Source organism: Calonectris borealis, chromosome 1 (genome assembly GCF_964195595.1).
Source record: "Calonectris borealis chromosome 1, bCalBor7.hap1.2, whole genome shotgun sequence".
Taxonomy (NCBI): domain Eukaryota; kingdom Metazoa; phylum Chordata; class Aves; order Procellariiformes; family Procellariidae; genus Calonectris; species Calonectris borealis.
The window spans coordinates 201,019,721-201,035,226 of NC_134312.1; the positions used below are offsets into that span (position 1 = coordinate 201,019,721).

The 15,506-nt window shown below is 36.3% G+C and overlaps 1 protein-coding gene across 14 annotated transcripts in view; it reads right to left on the reverse strand.

The window, feature by feature from the left end:
- Positions 1-15,506, reverse strand: part of ZMYM2 (zinc finger MYM-type containing 2) — a 95,293-nt gene that overhangs the window by 26,469 nt on the left and 53,318 nt on the right. For all 14 annotated transcript variants that reach the window (XM_075139962.1, XM_075139960.1, XM_075139958.1 and 11 more), the window contains 3 exons: positions 13,281-13,397; positions 12,522-12,672; positions 2,198-2,370 (listed from right to left, as the gene is read on the reverse strand). In XM_075139962.1, the coding sequence (XP_074996063.1) occupies positions 2,198-2,370; positions 12,522-12,672; positions 13,281-13,397 (441 nt within the window). The remainder of the gene's footprint in view (positions 1-2,197; positions 2,371-12,521; positions 12,673-13,280; positions 13,398-15,506) is intronic.

Sequence of the window (15,506 nt, forward strand, 5' to 3'; positions counted from 1 at the left end):
TTAAAAGTTAAGATGTTTTCCAGATACTACTACATGAAAAAGATATGTCCATAAAAAAAAGTAGACAAAGAAGATGGAGACAAACACTTGTTTAATGAACACAATGCTGGTGTTAAAACATTACTAGGTTATTACTACTTATTTCTCTTCATGTATACATTCATTGAAACTCCAAAATAACACTGGACATTGCATAAATGAGACAAAGCTCATACATATGTAACTATTCTTTTAAGAAGCTAACAGACAAAACAGCAAATGAAGTACAAATTCGGGGAGGGATCCGTATCTATTCTGTCTTCCTATATTTTGACCATTATCTATTTATGGCTAGGTAAGAACATCAGCTAACAACGCACTACCAAATCTAAGATATCTGGAGTGACTTTTATAAAAGAAGGAGAAGTTACCAGCAAGGAGGTAAAGAAAAAAAAAAAGACAATTTTAGCAAAACACACAATTTCCCAAAACCTATTACATGTCTTCCCCATGTAATAAATCCCAAACTTTCATAATCAGAACTGAATTAGGCAAAGGCTTTAAGAAGTATTTGAAAAAAGTGACAATCAACAATTCAACATCATGTAACACTACTTCCACTAGCAAGCGTAAGATTCAAAAAGTAAAAATATCTAACACTTCAGTATCATCAAAAGTATCAAAAGTCACTAGTTACCAGCAAGTCTGTTTAGATTAAATTGCCTTTTCATGGCATCATGTCTAACTTCCCTGTACCACAGTACCAACAGCATTTCTTAAGCAGACTTAATGGGCCAATTAAGTTATTGCCTTATCCCAGAAAGATAACCTGAAGTCAGAGTTTTCAAGTGGTTCTCAAACCTGAATCAGAATACAAGCTTCCATAGAAGTTTACGTACACGAAACTAGTTTGGTATGCACACCCCCGAGACTATATTCTTTGCTGAATCACCAAGAGATTTCTAAAGCAAACCAAAGCTTTATTAAGTTCTCTATCAGAAGGCACTTTTCACACAGGGATAAATTTCACCCCATATCCCAAGTTTTAAGGCATATAGATTAAATATTATTGTATGAAGTTAACATTTCAGTAAGTTTAAGAACTTTGCAGCCAAGCTTCGTCACCCTATTTTCACATGAGACAGAAGAAACACATTCTGGTCTTCAGTAGTTTTCTTTTCAGGAATGTCTAACAGGACCCTACATACATTATTCAAAATAAAGACTTTACAATGTTTGGCTGTAACATTTCTGGAACCAGCCATTCCAGAATATCAGATATGTCTTCAGATTCAGTTCTTTTACGGTAGGTAGATCATCTTGAATTACAGGACTTGTATCTAGCCCTCTAACATTTCAAGCTTTTTATTGCCTTCCGGGCTGTGTACAGAGTTTTGGTAAAGATGAATTTTGAACTGTCTTTTTTGCAATTGCATCCACAAGTGTAGTTCTTGTTTTGATATTATCAGTGTAGCTTTCCAGGATGTTCACACCAGAGATCAAATATTTTATCCATGGTACTAATCGCAGCTTAAACCCAGTCCAATTTCACCTTTATTTCTTTCAAAAATGAAAACAAAAAAACTTTTAACGTGAACTCTTTGCTGGTTGTGCTTCACAAGGTAGTTAAACTTCCAGAGATTTAGAAACAGATGCCATCTGTTTGATTTAAACTTTTATTAGAAATCCATTTGGTCTTGCTTTTCCCTTTGGCATCCTTTCCACTGGGAAATACTGAACAATCAAAGCCTCTGCAGTTCAAACTGTGGGAGAAGGGAAAAGGCAAAAAAGGAGGCAAAAACAGGAACAAGAAAAACTCTGCTAACCTAGTTTATTGTCAGTCAACTCAAGGTATCATCCACCTGTTACTAACAGTGTTTTCAACATTCTGAATACACATTTAAGAAGTTTTGACAAGAAAAATATGGTATCGAGGAGAAAAAATTGGAATTGTAAAGTAACAAATATACATAGTAGTTTCTTGTTTTTCTGTAACTCAAGACTTCCTTGCCAAATGAATTAATAAAATCAGATGGTAGAAATGCTGCTCTAAGATCTAAGAAAACTCAAATGATGAAATTAATACATTTGCTTATTGTGTAGCAAATGCTTTGCTGAAGTAAGCCATATTTGCTGCACAGTCCTTGAGATATCCTCACATGTGCATTTTTGGTTTTTTTAACTGTGGAGCTCTCGTCAAAAATTCTGAGTTACTTGCCTTGTAGTACCAGTCCTGAAATTTTTTACAGCACTCTTCACTGCAGAAATCTCTCACTACACCATCAAGTTCCTTAGTTGCTCCCTTTTTGCACAGCTGTGAGCAGTAATTACAAGTAACACATCTCAGTCCTAACCGTCTTGCAAAGTCTTGTTTATATAGCAGCTTGCAGCCTGGAAACAGATTTTAAACATTAGGAACAAAGTAATTTTTACAGAGAGATATCACAATTAAGAGTTAAATATTGAAAATTAAATGAATACAACAACAGCTAACAACCGGGGCTTCAGACAAATTCAGATTGCGTAATAGAGTATATTTCAAGACATTTTTACTTGAATACCTTTCCTACACAACTCTATGGTTTCATGTGATGTCTGCATCTTTTTCAAAACACTATACTTGAATCTGTGCTTATCAAATCCCTGAATAAACAGTCAGAAAAAATACATAATTTTCTTTTCATATAGACCCATGCAAAAGCGTTGACTTGGAATTATATGGCTCAGTTACACATCCTCAGAATAGATATCCAGACAATGATGAGCAGAAATTTTAGACAACACTATCCACTAAAACAATACCTATCTTCAAGGATCAGCTTATTTCTATTACTACTTTCATTCCTATTAATAAAACAAACCACTTAAGACAACTAATTAATTTTTAAGAACACTAATAGGTACAAGATGACCTAAGAACCAAGAACTTTTTTAAAAAATATAACTATGAAGTAAGCAATGATCAATACTGAGATAATTATGCACTGATAAGAGTTTACATATGAAATTTGTGTAGGATTTGTATGCAATGAATCTTTTCTTTTTTCTTTTCACATCAGTTTTGCGTTTTTTTTTTTTTGCGTTTGCTATGCAGTCATAATTTCAAGGTTGCCATAATGAAAGCTATATTCTTCAATAATCTGATCCTCCCTCAAGCAAATTAGAAAAGACATTCTAACGTATTAAGTGCATTAAAAGATGAATACTGTAGCTATTACATAGGCTATTTTGAGAATATAATGTATTTAAACTACCTCAAATCTAGTGACTATTCAGCTGACGCCTAAATCATATACCATATATCTCTGTAATTGTGCTAATTTTACAGAAGAGAACAGTATGAGAAGATGAAGTAACTGTCTATATTAAACACTGGAGGGACAAGACAACATCTACACAGACCTTGGATTTAAGGTACTGCACCTGTTTTTATGATCTCCCAAATATCACAGTACCACCAAGACCAGAACTCAAGTCTTCCAAGTGCCCACTCTGCTAGGGTATATAGTCTAACACATGCAGACTTCTGTAATTCTGATAAGTTATGAAACTCAACATGTAACATACATGCTGCACTTCCTCTGGCATACAGAATATAAAAATACTATAATTATAATGTATTCAATAATTCCAATTAAGTGACTTGTGCTGTTGTCTATTAGGGTAGTATTTCATGTGTGTGAAACTGAGATACTATTTTAAAATCACTAAAAGCACAAGAACGCAAGTGGAAGCTGCAGCAGACAGCATTTTCCAAAAACAAAAGGTTATCGAGGAATTTTAACTTGCAATGCTACAAGCTTTGCTAACAAATTAAATTTGCTAGCGATGTCAAAACAAGACAATTATAGAATATTGTACAAATGAGACACTGTAGGTAATAACTGTGTTTTAAACTGTTTGGGGTTTTTTTTTTGTTATATATCTGATTCTTTAACAACAGAATAAAGAAAATTACGAACACACAAAACAGGCACTGCAGATGGAAAGTGCCAAATCAAGCAATCATCCTTGCAGTGCAACTAATTCGGATGTTAAATACACTGCTCTGAAGGAAATAATAATTCTGAAGATACCAACATGTCAAGCTATTAGTTAAAAGTACCCATTAAAGCACTGAAAATTTCTTGCCAGTATTTTTTCCTGCTGGCTGTATCTCTCATTATTGTATGGGGCATCTGATTCTTTCCACTTCTTTACAATTCCAGAGTTAGCTCAGCACCACAATGTATCCTCCTCTTCAGCTGTGCCTTAGAAGAGCCATTCAGTGCTCCATCAACCTTTCAGACTATAGATTAGTAGAAGTCTACTACCAATCTCTCTCTACTACCAATCAGGTAAGCTATGTACACCTGGCTAAATAGTCTACAAAATGGAATGGGCAAAGTTGACATTTTTCTTGGCTGCTAAACTATAGGGAGTAAAATTGAAGATACTGCTGTTACATTAAAAAAAGTTATCAGGTAAGAAATTTTCCATTCTATAGTCAAACATCTCCCACATCTCTGTGACTCATGGAAAATAATGAGCAGTGAACATTAAGTAAGGGGAAACAAAAAGTCCAAAATTCCAGCCCTTAAGACTACATGCCTGAAAAACACGGGGTTTTTTATAGATCACTGACTGCAGGGCTTCTTGCTGAAGGAGGCCTCTACAGAAGATAGAAAATCCATCTTTATAAAACTTCAGATGTTGACAGAAGATTGTTATAACCCTGAAGACTTCTAAAATAGAAGTACAGGCTTTTCTTTCTGCAACATCATGAGCAAAATTCTTCAGATTTGTCTGATACTTTTTTATGTCTTTATAATAAGTAACTTAATCCACCTGACCAGGGAACATTTGTTTGCTTCAAGATCTTCTCACTTTAGACAAAGTGAAAACAAAATGCCTTTCTTTTTATAGGATGTATTTTAATTAGGTCCTTGGTACTCTGTGCATACCTAGGATATAACTTTTTATTATAATGCTATGGTTTTGATCGGAATAGCAAGACTTTCTTTGAAGTATGGAAAAAGGTATTTGCCCTTGGCAAAACAGACTCTGAGCTCAAACAACTTGGTCTTCACGGTGCACAGTGTAAATCCTGAATCAACAGAGCAGTAGCATCCATGCTGGCTTTGTAGATGTGACCAAGAAGTGGGATTTGACTGACAGCACATTGTGGATGAGTAATACAAAAAGCACTGGTCGTCTGATCTTTCCGATACCAACACTAAAATCCTCAGGGTTTGGCCAGCCTAACTCCCCTGGGGACTTGGGATTCATGAGTAAAAGTGCTGCCTAAGACAAAGAGCTGACAGCCCCAACATTTTGAACAAAAAGATGTGAGTAAAATCCTAAGTTCCTCAGGATTTCTGCTATAACATCAGACATACAAGTTACAATGTGACCAGATGGAAATCTCTAGTGCTTTAAAGTGACTCTAAGAGAAAATAGCTTTTAATCTCAAAGAAAAATGTAAATGCAGGTCATTTTGTTCAAGCTACACAGGTAATCAATTACGTTCTTTAACAAAGTTGTAACAGAAGACCACCACGCAAGTCAACTGTCTCAGATTGTTAAGGAGCATTTTCAGACAAAGTATCTCCAACTCAAAATCTGAACCAGGCAAAAAAGAAGTAGCTGAGTATCTGCTAAATCAGCGTAACGTATCCTTAATTATGCTATTAGAATTCTGGCTTCCAAGCAAAACCCAACACAAAACCTATCCCTTCCAAACGCCCTGAACTTTGGTTCCCCACATGAACTATGGAGAGAGGATAAGGATCTGAACACAGGCAACAAAGGCTTACTGACAGGACAACACACAAGCAGTTCCTCCAAATCTTTACTTCAGGGACGTTCCAGGTCAAGAGAGCTTCCTTTCTCTTGGCAGACCCAAGAACTGCCAGGTCCAGCCCTGCTGAGCTACCCACAGTAGGAAACACGCTTCACCTGACTGCAGCCTCAGTGCAAGCAAGCTACTAAGAACCTGATCCTATTCTACCAGCAACACCTTCCTGAATTACGGCAAGTTCAGTACATTCACATACCAAGCAGTTGTGAAAAAGGATTGCTGAACTAGGAACACTTCCTCAGTCCTCAACACCAGTCTCTTTTTACCACAGAAAATAACATCTTTTATAGAAAGTAATTGTTCCATCCTAAAAGCCATTAGTTTTTTACCTCTGAAAGGCTGTACTTACTAGACTACCTTTCTCCTCCTCCAAGCTACATACAAGACTTGCTGTTCTCTCATCTTGTAATAACTTCACTGTTATCCTTTAACAACTTCATCTAGAGAAGAATAACAACAGGCCTGTCATATCACAAGCCTGTAGTATCAAGAAGCATTACAAGCTAGGTCTTCAAGTTTTCTGGAGCTATGTTCCATCCACATCTTTCTGCTGCCTCCCTCTGTATTGATTCAAATGCAATAGTCACCTCTTCCATACTCACATTCCTATCATCCGCTGTCTCTGGCTTCACAATAAACATCACTATCCTTAGGAAAACAGATGCAATGCATCCAATTTTGGGTCCTGCTTGGATAACCATTAAAATAGACCCCATCCTCTCTGTGTAACAGAGAGGCTGTGTATCCCACTTACTTCCTTGTCTTCTGCTTAAGAGCCTTTTATTATTTTATTATTCAACTCAACTTTTATACATCTTCAGTTTATCTGAATATTTTCTGATATTAGATACTAGCTCATTCCTTTCTCCTCTCTCCTACTCCCACCCAGGTACTAAGTTTTTGCTTGTTCTTAAATCTTTAAGTTGATTATTCTTTCAGGTTAATAAGAAGCATCTTTGTAAGCGTTCTACATCTTGTGCTCATAATCTCAGCACCGTAAATTGTCATCACCCCTTATCTGCAATAGCCAATGCTGTCTTCGCTTAAAGAACTGGCTCAAACCTCTTCAAAGACACAACAGTGGAATTAACACTGAAGAACACCAATCTAACAAGGGCCACTGTAGTCGAACAATGCAAAGCATTTCACTTGATATTCTTTACCATGTTAGAAATTAGCTCTCCATTGTCAAAAAAATCTCAAGATTCAGCACAACCTGTACTAAAATTAAAATTTAAATGACATTACTTTAACAGTATCAATGTTCTCCCTCTATAGACAGAGGGAAGATAAACATATAATCTCTTCCTCAGCCTGGTTCTATCTTTCGACTTTTTCAACTACAAGAATGCTGCCAGAAGTATCAAAATCCAGGTTAATAAGTTAAAATTTTCAAGTCATTCCAGAAGATACGCGTCCAACAAGCACTAAGTGGAAACTACATCTACGTGATCAGACTCTTCCACAAGTAGAATACCACAAGAACCAACTCGCCAGCTCTTCCATGTGTATTTGTCTGGAAGGTGTGGACCTGTGCTTTCCTTCAGCATAGCCAGGAGCCTCCATGTGGTGCTTCAGCAGCAAGGGAGCCTGTTAAGTATTTCATAAGGCACTTTTCCGATTTGAATATGCTGTCTTTTTTACCTTAACTCATTTTTATCAGCGCAAAAGTATCTTTGAGCTTTTACAGTAACAAAACTTGTTTGGAATAGTCATCTGGAGCTCAAAGATTTAATACCAGACTACTAAATAAGACTCCATGGCCTGAACAACTGCACCGTGCCAATCAGAGTTCTCTAACGAAAACTGCCATGGCTCAAATGGATGTCAGGGATGTCCCACTGTAACTTTTGTCCATAGCAGTCAAAGGAGATTGTATTCTCTTAGAATAACTCAGGCACCTCAAAATCCCCCCGAAGCTGACTTCCACTTTTCTACTAACTTGATTTGTGGGAAAGGAATACCTTCCTGCAGTAACAACATGACTCTTGCAATTGCAAAAGGGCATTTCTATGGATTGTACATTTTACAGTATTTAAGACGCTTTTCATTTGTCCCCTTTTGCCAGGATATTCTAACTCAGCACCAAATAAACCTTCAAAAGAAAGCCACAAGGAAGCTGATATTTCAGGTTAGAATTTATCTCACAGGGACACTGCCAAAGGAAGTGGTCAGACGCAAAACCAAACTGTCTAACATGGTAGGCTAAAGCTGAAAAGGCACCATAGCAAGCCCAAGTTATTTTAACATGGTAGGCCACTGTCAGAGCTGCAGAGAGAGAGATAACAGCTCTGTGAAGCACAAGCCCAAGAGCTTGTAACAGAAGATTTTTATTATGCAAAACACTTAACTCTGATATGAAATTTTACATATACTAAATATCATTTTTTTTTCCTCTAACTATGTTCTATACTACTTACCAATCCTCAATAGCTTTATGAGGTCCTATTGCAAAGTGGTGTGCAGTTAGGAAGTTGTAATTATGCCATAAGATTTTTCATAAAAACGGGTACTTTACTACTGTCTTCAAAAATTTCTGTATGCTCGCCCAAATTCTGTACACTTTATTTTTAAAAGCTGTATCAGTGTCTCTAAGAATACATAGTTGATAATGTAAACTATAAAAAAAGCTGTGTTTAAACAGTTTCTGTAGCTCTCATGTTTAACAATAACGAAACCAAACATCAGGAATGAAGAGGTTCAAGTAGGCTTGATGGCAACCCCCTTAACCGAGGGGAACACAGCAGCTCAGCGCGGCAGGGCCAGCGTACCAACTTTTCCTCAGCGCAGTTCTCCACCTACCGGAGAAGCCCAGCAACTATAACTAAGTCTCAGCAACACTTCGTATCACACATCGGTTTTGAAACCAGTTTGTCAACGTTTCTAGTAACAACAGGAATTGCTATAAATTTCAGGTAATATCTTAATTGGTTGTGAAACATTCATATGTAAGCACCTGTATAAAATTTAACACACTCGTGTTTAGGCTATTCCCAAGATCTGTAATGTTTTCATATAAATCTAAAAATTAATCAACTAAACATTTAATAGTATACTTTACTGAACAATCCCCTGTGCAGCAGTGGTTGGAAAAATGCCACTCAAATCTAATGCTTTAACTAAATATACATCTTTCCTAGACATATTCAGTTCTGAAATTACTTAATTTCCTAAATTTCTTTTGCCACTTGTCAGGTCTACAGTATTTCAAAAGGGGTTCTCTCTACTTCGATGAAACATCAGAATTGTCTACATTGAGTTTAATTTGCAGAATCCGTAATCCCCAGAAATTTATTAGCATACTATCAAGATGATAGTACAGTTGCTAGTTTCATATGTGTCTTTTATCTGTATTATCCATTTGAAAGGAACTCCCAAGCATCAGATAACTGAGTTACTCCACAGCTTACTGACCTTCTCCTTCCAAGAGGCAGACTACTGGATATGAATCAGTGTTATTAAAATTCACATTATAAAATTATTACAAAGCTTGTGTTATTTAAATCATAACACTTAGTTCTACTGAAAAGATTAATTAAATGCAAAATAAGTCTACAAATAAAAAAAGTTATGGTGATACTCATCATAAAATAGTTCCATCGCTGAATTGCCAAAGACCGATTTGTTCTTCTAGACCCTCAGAAGGGATATATGTTAAAAAACCCCCAAAACTCAATAACTTGAGGATTTCCTCAGGATTAAAAACTTGCACAGCCTATCCTCAATTGTCACTCATGCAACTATACGTACATAAAAATCCACAAGCAACTTTGATCTTCTTGCTTTAGCATATACAATATATATCTCATTTAATTTAGATACTGGTATTTTGGAATGAGGCATTCTAGTGGCAAAACACCAGGAGAGTTTAATTTCCAAAGCCTCAGCACCAGGGGAACAGATTAGACTTTTTCAACTAGTCCGTTCAGGTTGTTCATCCTCCATGTAGCATCCGAGTTTTGGACAGAAACAGAAAAAGCATACTGTACTCCATGAAACAATTAATAACCATCTTTAGCATAAATGATAGGTCAGTTCTAATTACACCTTATTGCAACGGGAGTTTCAGCTGGTCACTGCACATATTTTTAAATCTCAAGAGAAACATATATAGAAACAGAGTTGGAATGAAACTGCACAGAAATAGTGATCCCAGAGACTTTAATGTGGGTGCCAGGGTTTGTGTGTAAATATATATGTATGTGCATGCATACAAAAACCTCAGGTATGAAGAATGTGAGCAGAGGAATGATGGCATCTTCAGTACTCCGACTAGGCAGGCCTTAGCAGTCAAGGGGTATTTGTGGCTGATCTTATATATGCTTTCCCATCAGTTTGCTTGAAGACGAACAAATAAGCGCTCTTGCAGAAATTTCAACACCTGTTTAACTTCTGTTGATTTTATCTAGGAGTCTTCTTTTAAAAACACACACCTGAAATTTTCCAGTATTTTCCCTTGAGAGTTCAATTTCTTCCAAAAATGCCAATAACTTTTGGGACTGAGCACCTCAAATCGCAATACATTGTCTTCTGGTGAAGAATAATTGTATGCTCAACAAAATGATTTATATTGGTGAAATTTCTTGAACACTTTGCAATAGCAAAACCAGTATGCCTCTACATCCAACAGGTTTATTTGGTACATCTATTAGTTTTTCTACTTTACAAACAGTTGGACATATTTCTGGAAAAATCTATGACATCAAGGAAAAACTGGTGGTGTTTGGGTGCCTGGAAAAGGGGGATCATCACCTCTGATGATGGAACTTCTATTTGTTGACCTCCACTCAGTCCATCTAAAGACCTGGCCCTCTTCTCCCAACATCAGATCTATACACTGTTAACACTTGGATTCCAGTATTTCTGCAGCAATCAATGACAGTCCTTGGTTTTCCTTCAAAATACAGGGCCCAGGTTGTTTCTACAGAACTTCTGTCCAGGTCAGCAGTTTATTTTCATTGGGTAACACAGACAGCTTTTTTCATATGCATCACAAAGTAGATCTAAGCTACAGCTAGCAGATGTGTGCCATATTTATTCAAGTTACACTCTACTTAATGGTGCTTTTGACTACCTTCTCTCTATTACTCAGTGGTTCAGATCATCACAGTAAGCTGACAAACTTTGTTTTAATGGTAACATTTGGCATATTCATCTTCATAAAGATCATCTTTGCTCTCAAGCTGGTGGTCCAACACATGTAAACTTAGTGATGGACCCACACTAAGACGTCTGGCAATGGGTTCCCCTCGTTTAGTAATTATATTCATGCAGGAGAAGGTGTTTTTATTTCTTTCCTTCCTCAAATTTTCCAATAGGAAATACAAGTCCTCACTTATTTCAAGCTTCCTCATACAGAAATATATCTACGGAAGTAATAATATGGCATAGCCCACATTATGAATCTTACCGATTTTGTTGTGACAGCCACTAGGCTTTAAAATTAGGGATTCGTAAGTATTCACAGTAATACCAGCAAATACGGTAATCTCCAGGCCAAAAAAAGTTTGCTCTTGTCTTTGCATATATTCTGTGGAACTGTTTTATTCACAGAAACAATTTCTAGCTAGATATTATTGAGCACTGCAATGATACACTGTAAAACTGGGCCTTGCTTTGTCCTTTTTTCCTCTCCAGCTATCACTGTGCAGTCCAGAACACAAGAAGAAAGTAATCATGGCAAAGAAACCTAAGCCACCACACTCCATTCATCAGAAACAAAAGATTGCAGAGTCCAGAGCTATAAGGGAACGGCATGGAGGGAAGGCTGCCTCCAGCCCCGCACTCCACCCCTCTCCAGCTTAACAGGATCTTGCTACAAGTAAATTGGCACATCTGCTGTTTAATCTGCCTGAAAGCAGAGATCTTCAGCAAGGTTTATCAAATGATAGTGAAAGCTTTATTATTATAACTAAAGAAAAAAAAAATATTCACTATATCCTCCAGAGATAGGTCGTCCAAACTCACAGTTAAACTTCTAAGATCAGGATTAAATACCATTATCAAAGGACAGCTCACCAGAAGAGGAAAGGATAGGTTCTTGTTAAGACTGTATTTTACTGTTTCTATTAAAACAGTATTTTAATGCAACTTAAAAGAATCCTCTGCCCATGTACCTCCTTTTTAGTTTGTTCTCTTTTTGAAAATCCAAATCATTAATCAGGAAAATTATAATGACAGTAATCAACATACATCGACAGGCATCATTCGAGTTATTGCTTGAATAACTATTCTAAGCCAACACAGAATTTCCACTGTAATATTAAATTTTGAAAATCCTAATCAAAGAAAAAGCTTGATACTCCTCAACGCAGTTAGTGTTGGTATAGGCTCTGCTGCATAGATTTCAAAAAATAATTTATGTATTTTTTTTGCATATGTATATATGCATACATATGTGTATGTGTATGTATTTATACACACACACTTAAGAGTGTTGCCCACTCTTCCTTAACCTGGAGTAAGTGGTGAAAAACTTAACAAAAGACCATAAAAGCAGCTCAGATAAATTAACAGGTACATGCACTCATAATAACAGGTACATGCACTTCATTAATAATAATGAAGAAACTTCTGCTTTAGCCTCAAGTAAAACAGAATGAGTTGTTACCTTAAATTTTAACATTAAATATTAACATAGTAATTCAACTGCAGTAAAACTACAATGACCAATACCTGAGGAAAAAGCCAAATACATACATACCTTCACTACAAAAGGGTCTTTTGATGCCAGAGAAATTCACCGTCTCATGTAGCGTTTTCTCTTCTTGACAGTATTCACAGTATGTAACTATGCAGTGCAGTTTCTTATAATCATCAGAACATGCTCTGCTGCAGAACTGATACACTTTGTTCTAAATGCAAAGTTGCAAAGCATCACGAATAGGGTTAATGGATAAAATCTTAAGGTCTGGATAGCGCAACTTTAAATAATAGTTTGCCATTAAGACACAACTTTAACTTTGCAAAGTAATCAGAAATGCAAACACACAAATAGGGTATGACTTCTAATGCTAAGAATTAACAACTCTCAGTCAAGCTGCCAGTGAGTGCTACAAATACTCATCGTTTCATATGAAAATGCTAAACAGAAAATATGCCAATCAATCTTAGCATATCCTCTTCAGATACTTCTCTCAGTTCATAGAGAAGTGTAACAATGGTCTATTACATCTACAGTCATACAATAACTGAAGATGAAAGCAGATTTCAAACTTACAGCTGATTTGAGAAATTACATCTTTCTTTAAATTCCACAGATGCTTTTTTATTTGTTATTTTTGAACAAAGACTTCTGCTTTTATCCATACCGAAGTTAAATGATATTCTACAGAAGCAGGTAGATTTTATTAACTTAATTTTTTAAGCTTCAATACCTTATAAAATAGTTATCTAGAAAAACTGTATTGGAGTTACAGGTTTAAACACTTCATTCTAAAAATAACACCAAAACCCCCCTTACCTCCCATTCCAGTACTTCTGGTTTTGAACAAAAAGAACTTTTGCAATAATTACATTTCAACTGAATATCACTGGGAGAGACAAACTGACCATTTGTTGAAGACTGCACACTGAGAGTCTGAAAAACAAATATATACACACATCACTAAAAAAGAAAGTTACTTTTAAAATGTGTTTTTACAATTAAGCCTATAGCGTTTGAGAATTTGGGAGTTTATTTATAAACTCGGGAGCATTTCTGGCAAAAGCACACTGGGTTAGTCTTCTCCCTTAATTCTTTTTCCCTTGTCATCTTAGGTTTTCCAATCTCGAATCTTTACCCTTGCTTCCACTGTAATTACTTTAGGTCGTATTTCTTTTACCTTACCTTTCTAATGCCTGTTATTTAAGGGTAACTATAAATGCCAAAAAAATAGTCTCCCAAAACTGAACACCTGTTAATCACAAAACATGTATTTTCAGATAAATACATTTCACAGCTTGCTTTATTTTGGTCACAGAAGTTCAGACAAAGACCTACAAACAAACATTTTCGAATCCAAACCTCACCAAGGCAGATTATCAACATCTTACCTAAAGCATACCACTTGAAAATACAAATACTGAAGTAAAAGACCTTCAGTGAGAAACCCTGCATCTACTCAGATTAAGAGAAAATTAGCTAATAGTCCTAGCTGGCCTCAATCACCATGGCAGGAAGATGCAATCACTCAACTAGCCAGCCCCTAAACAACTAAGGGTTTTCAGATTGAGAAAAATACTATAGAGTGCATATGTAGGTATGAGAATTTAATTCTGTAACTGAATAATTCACTTAATGAATTTCTGAGGCAATCAATAGACAGAGAACTCAATTTTATAGTATCTGTAGTCTTCCAATAGGTCTTGCATGCCTACAGAACATAGTCTTTTGCACGTTCCCTAGATCAAGCAACAACTATTGGTGTATTACACGCGCAATGTTCAAGACAAAATTCGATTCTGTAGTGATCACAGTCACTTGAAGAATCCAGAAGACGAATTTCTTACGTTCATCTTCTCAACAAACTTTCTCACACTGTTGGCAACAAGACAAATATATTTAAAGATGACAAATTCTCTTCAGACAGATTTTACTACCTCTCCACCTTGTAACAGTGAAAATGTAAAACATTTCTGTTACAGGATATTTTTCTTCAGACCCTCATGTTACTAAGGGTTCACCTACACTAAAAAAAAAAGAAAAAAAGTGATGAGACTGATTACTGATATAAACCCTCACATAAGTGGACCGGTACTGCTGAGTGCTAGCTAGCAGTGCAAACAGTATCATTTTATGCAGATGCACTAATTCTGTATCAGGAGTTTGCAGACATTAAGTAGTCATGGACATCTCCCAATCATGGACAGGGCCTGATAACAAAATGCCATATACAGCAGAAAAGATGCCACCTTTATCCCAATGGCCCATTGGCCCACAACAGCTTTAACACAGTCTGGTGCCCACGTGCAGCATTGTCATATTTTTCCCACTATATCCAGCAAATGTCCCTGTGGTTGAGAGAGGTTTGCTAGACTTTGGCTGCTCTAAATAGGTAGTTGAAGACTTGTACTAACATGGGAGCCACAAAGGCATTTTAAGCTCAAGGTACGATCTGTGCATTTCCGCATTTGCAGGTTTCTTCACAGAGCAAACACCATGCTCAACACGTGCTACTGTACGGGTTATGTAAGCACAATCAAAGTCCTAGAAGATCTGGTTGAAAACAAAAAGAAATCAAGAAGCAAGTATACCCACCACCTCCAGTTCAGGAATGAAGGAAATGTTAAAGAACTTAGCAGATGTGACAGAAACACTTGTACAGAAACACTGAAGACAGAGGGAGAAATGAAGATGAAATATATTAAGTGCTCATCAAATGAAAAGCAACCGTATTTTTTGATGTCTGTAATTACCTTTAAATATGGGACCAAAACACCCTATTGTGAGGGCTACAAGTTAAAAGTAAAACATGGTTTTTTTTGTTGTTTTCTGATGTATGGCACATAGCTGCTTTTATTTCTTTTCCCAACTGTTTGCTGTGCTAGAAATTCAGGCCCTACATAGTCTAGGGGGCTGGTAATCGAACAATAACAAAAGCTACAGATACGAGAACAACAGAGTTTGAGACTGTTTAAAATTAAAACTTGTTTTAAAGAGTATTTACATCTAACTGTAGATAAAAAAATCTTAACAATTAAGCATTAC